The following is a 5,038-nucleotide window of genomic DNA, read 5'->3' on the forward strand; positions in this document are numbered from 1 at the left end:
GTTGTACATAAAGCATCTGTTTCAGTCAATGACAGCAGCTGTTTTCCATCTCCCTGCTGCACCAGGCAACAATAAGGCAGCTACTTGAAAACATATTACTTCATGCTGCAGATCTGAGAACAGGATTCATTTAACATGCACAAGAACAAACAGTAAAATGTGGAATAATTATATATCTATGGTTATAAAAGACCTCACGTAGCATCATTTAGCCTGGTACGTCAACGTTTAATGCAAAATCTGTTTGGCTCTAAATTTTTTTTATATATATATATATATATATATATATATATATATATATATATATATTTGAATTATTCTCAGTATATAATGTACAACCATTTGGGAGTTCAAAACAATCAGTTACATTCTGAAATCCGAGAGGGATTAACTGGGGTTGGAACATGTCAAGTGAAATGTTCTTTTCTCCTAGGAAGGTATGATGCAGGGTTCTTTGCACTCTGGAGCCTTTTGACATTCAGCCAAGAAAAAAATTGATTTCAGCTATAGAAACAGCTTCTCCTGTATTAGAACGTGGTTCACTACACAGCACGTCATGAGGCTGAAGAAGGCAAATGAAAAAGGGCCATAAAGTCGGTATTACTATAACAAATTCAGGACTGGGATATGTTGTTTTTTTAAACTGGAACAGAGTAGAAAAAGCACTCCTAAACATTTCTACAAAATAACTATTTGCTGTATGACTTTTCAAAACATAGCTTCTGATTTAAATGCTTTGCTCAGACTTTGCTTTGCTATATGTAATACTTGAACAATGCTGTCTCATTACTATAATAAAAGTAAGTATTTTTGTTTCAAATGTAACATTTATTTTGTTTTATAATTGTATGTGCTATATATCAACAAAACTGTTTTACTAAAGCATCAAAATATGCTCTTGGTGCCTTTTATTCATATCATTATATGATGCATATAGAATATAATATATGTAAATTATATATATATATTTATATTTATGTAATAGTTTACATTCTGTTATAGACATACCTGAGCTCATATCATTCTCGGATTCATTTCCACATAGACAACATTAGTCCTTTTTGTCAGCAGTGATAAAATAATAAAAAAATAAGTGTCCAGTCCTGAATTAAAGCAATGTGCACCGTCTACAGAGACGTTTTGTAGAAAAATATTTTCCAATACAAGTCACCAACTTTTCAAGTATCACAGTTTGTGACCCCATATGCATTTAGTGATGACAATAAGAGATGTATAAACTCTGCTGACACAGTACTGATAGAAAGCTAAAATAAGACACAAAAACAGAACCTGAAGAAAGCATAGTTTTGTAGGAAATAACAGTTGATAATATGCTAATTAAATACAGATGATTGTTTCTTGTATATCTCCAGGTCACTTATGCTTCTATAGATGTGCAGGAACTGTTGGGCTACTCTCCAGAAAATGTGCATTGCCAAGGCTATGGTCTCTTGACGGTCATTCCCTCCAGTACTAATGTATCAGAAATATTGAAAGTAGTTTTAGAATTGGGAGGGCTCATTTCATTCCAGAGAACCTCCTTTAACCTTTTTCGCCATTTATCCACCTAATTCTGAGGAATTATTTGGATTCTGAGTGAAGGTGATCTGTCCTTTGGCCTGGTTGCTGCCCTGTTGAGATATGGATGAATCAGAAACAGTAGTAGATGGCAAAGTCTGTATCCAACCATTGTTCATATCTGTCACTATTTTGCGGGACTCTTGGTTCTTTGTGATGGTGTCAGTGTTGCTTAGTTTCTCTTCAGGTGTTATTGTGACCGTGTTTGTATTAGGGTTTTGAAGCTGAACATACTTGCCACTCTCTAACACCAGTTCTTGAGTAACAGTGGTAAATTCAGGATCTTTAGCATTAACACTGTTTAAATCTTCTGTATCAGCTAATCTTTGTGGATTCAGAACTGCAGCCCGTCTTTTAAGAACAGGTTGAGTTGTGGCTATTGAAATACTGGAGTTTTCTGCTAGTGTTAGGTTATCTGCCATGCTAGCATCTGATGTATTTAGAGGAATATCAGTCGCTTGGCTGGGTTTTGTGGTACTAATCTCACTGCCAGTATTTTTAATAGGCTTCCATATTAAACTGTAGTAGATAGCTAGAATAATAGCTGCAAGAGACACAGACAGAACATATGCAAAGACTGTAGCAAGTCTTACCCATTTCTTGTTTGTTTTGGCAGCCATTTTTGCTTTCTTATCTCCTGTGTAAGTAGCAGGCTTGCCGCGGTCTGCATTTGACATGAAGTCTCTGTCCTTCATGATGGCCTTGTTTTTACCTCTATGTTCCACTGTTCGGTCCGTCTTGAACTATTTTTTTTATTCACAGTTTCACAGAGAAAAAGAAAGCCTTTTTGAACCAAACTGACTGCAAAGGGTCCTTGATCATTTCACTTTACTAAGCAGAATGATGTCGTCTCTCATTGGCTCTGAAAACATTACTAACCTTTGCTGGAACCATCAGCAGTACTACTCCATCTTTGCAGCTCTCCCACTGCTCTGTTGCTTCATTCTTTTTCTTTTCTTCTTCTGGATCTCAGCACCAGTCCAGTTTATTTGCATCAGGGTATCTAGGGATGATGTTTGCTCTCCAAAGGCCTGAAGATGAGAAGGCTACATATGTCCCTCCTTTTCCTCCAGTGATGTTAGAAGAGATTATTTCCGCTGCCAGTAAGAAGCTTTCCTTTCACAACGAGTGGATGACTTTTTTTCCAAATGCAACAAAACAGCAGCAGCATGGAGGAGGGGCATTCTCTGAAACAGCATTTCCAAACAAGCCCGACACAGAGCTTTTCTTTTCTTCTCTCTATATGTATGCGCAAACACACACACACACACACACACACACACACACACACACACACACACACACACACACACACACACACTTCCCTAGGAATAATATCAGTATATGTAATGTGGTATACACAAGAAGATGATTTTAAAGATGAAAAGAGGACATCATTTACTTCAACTCTTGAAAATGTATTTTATTTCAAGAGCATTGAGCATAAATAATATGCTTTCATTTGCTAATTTTCTTTCAGAAAAAACATTATTTATTCTATTATTCCTAATAGAAAGTGATGTCCTACCAACAAAGGTTGTTTCAGGATACATACTGTGGAGAATTAGACATGGCATACTTCACACCATACAAATAATCCAGTCCCTCACTTATTACAAATCTATGTTCAAAAAGTATGAAAAATCAGAATTACACACACACATACACACACACGTGCGTGCATGTGTGTGTGTGTGTGTGTATGCGTGAAAGAATAAATTATGCACTGAGTATATTATTGATTTATTTTATTTTTACTTAATGCAGTGAATTATCTGAACCTTTTCGTTGTGTGCACGGCATACTCTATGAGAGGCATTTAAGGGACAAAACATGTTTATGGGAAAAAATGAGATATGTTTTTTAATGAAGAACAGTAGACATGCATAGGAAACATTGTGCAGGATTTGTCAGTCACAAGGCATGAAATATTTTTTGACAAAAATAGAATTGTTTATTGTATCAAACAGTAAACATCCAATATATGTATACAAGAAAAAAATGAATATAATACAGACAGTTATATGCTGTCTAGAATATGTACAGGAAAAGAAAAGAGACTACAAACATAGGACATCAGAGTACAACTGTTGACTCTAAGTCAAACATATAACTGTGTAACATGAAAACTCCAAATAGCTGCACTAGCCTCTAATGAAGACCTAAGGACTTATCAAGTACAAACTCTGAAATATTGATAAGCATGTTTTCTTCCCTTTCCCTAAGTTGCATGAACTGGAGTATTATTATAGAAGTCAGGAGATAAAGGGCACTGCCCCCATCTACACTACAACCAGGGCAAACTGTCTTATTTTTAGAAATAAAAATGAAATGTTTCGATAGTTCAGGCGTGAAGAGTTTGCGCTTGATAAATAATTAGGAAGACCACTAAACTGTAGCTCATTTTGAGGAACTTTTATCATTCTGAGTCTTAAGGAATTCATGTTTCATGCTGTTTCAAACTGAAAGGGTATATTTCACATTCATTCTTAACACTTTTTTAACCAATAACAATGACAAATGAAACGGAATCATATTTATTAATCAAAATAACTTTTTACAATTATAAAGTAGCATGTTTCAAAAATGCTGAGAGCTACCTAGTTCAAGTTATCAGTAAGTTGCTATTAAGTGTTTCATGCTTTGCTCATTTGTTCCTTATTGTGACAGGTAGTGTTCCATAATTTATAGGTTCATAGGTTCATACTAGGCTATCTGCCCAAGGGCATTTATAAGCCTAGCCCATAGTTATGTGGCTTTCGCCACCCCTTTAGTTTGAATAAAACTATGCCTATTATTTTGCTGTGCCTCTGTCAAGCAGTGACACTGAAGTAATCCCTGGGGTATATCTGCGATCTCCCATCCATTGGTCAAGATTCCTCTTGAACAAGGCCAGCGAGGTGCTCTGCCTCACATGTACCGGGATTTTGTTCCACAGCATAGGGAGTCTCTGGGTGATGAATCTGTCCCTCCAGCACGTTCTATTAATAACCGTGTCAAGGTTTAAGTCTCCGCCCTTGTGGTTCTGAGGGATCTAGATTTTTGAGGTGAAGCATATTCATCAAATCTGGGTTTGACATGGCCTTATATGTCAGGCACAGGTCACCTCTGAGCAAGCGGTATGAGACTGAATAGAGCTGGAGTTCTTTCAGTCGGGCAGCATAAGACATATTTTTGAGACCCTTTATCCTTTTGGTGAGGAACTTTTGGGGCCTTTCCAGCTGCTGCAGGTGTCTGGTCAGATACATTCCGAATGGGGCATTGTACTCAATCATAGGTCTAATGAGTGATGAGTACAGGGGACGATGACCTCCCTTGATCTAGATGTGAATCCCTTCATGATCAGGTGGGCAATGTAGAAGGTTTTCCTAACTACTTTAGCAACATGTGTGTCAAACGAAAGGCTACTGTCAACCTGGGTCCCCAGATCCCTGATGACTTCTTCTGTGCTCAGTGGATT

General features: G+C 37.0%; 1 protein-coding gene across 1 annotated transcript in view; it reads right to left on the reverse strand.

Annotated features, from left to right (window-relative positions):
* The window catches only part of LOC122792960 (putative transmembrane protein INAFM2), a 2,918-nt gene extending 190 nt beyond the window's left edge, over positions 1–2,728 (reverse strand). The window contains exon 1 of the mRNA XM_044060553.1: positions 1–2,728. This exon is cut by the window's left edge and continues 190 nt beyond it. Coding sequence (XP_043916488.1) covers positions 1,560–2,273 — 714 coding nt within the window. The 5' untranslated portion in view covers positions 2,274–2,728 and the 3' untranslated portion in view covers positions 1–1,559.
* Positions 2,729–5,038: the final 2,310 nt, after the last annotated feature.

The sequence above is a fragment of the Protopterus annectens genome, chromosome 2.part0 (genome assembly GCF_019279795.1).
Source record: "Protopterus annectens isolate FY-2018-M chromosome 2.part0, PAN1.0, whole genome shotgun sequence".
NCBI lineage: Eukaryota > Metazoa > Chordata > Ceratodontiformes > Protopteridae > Protopterus > Protopterus annectens.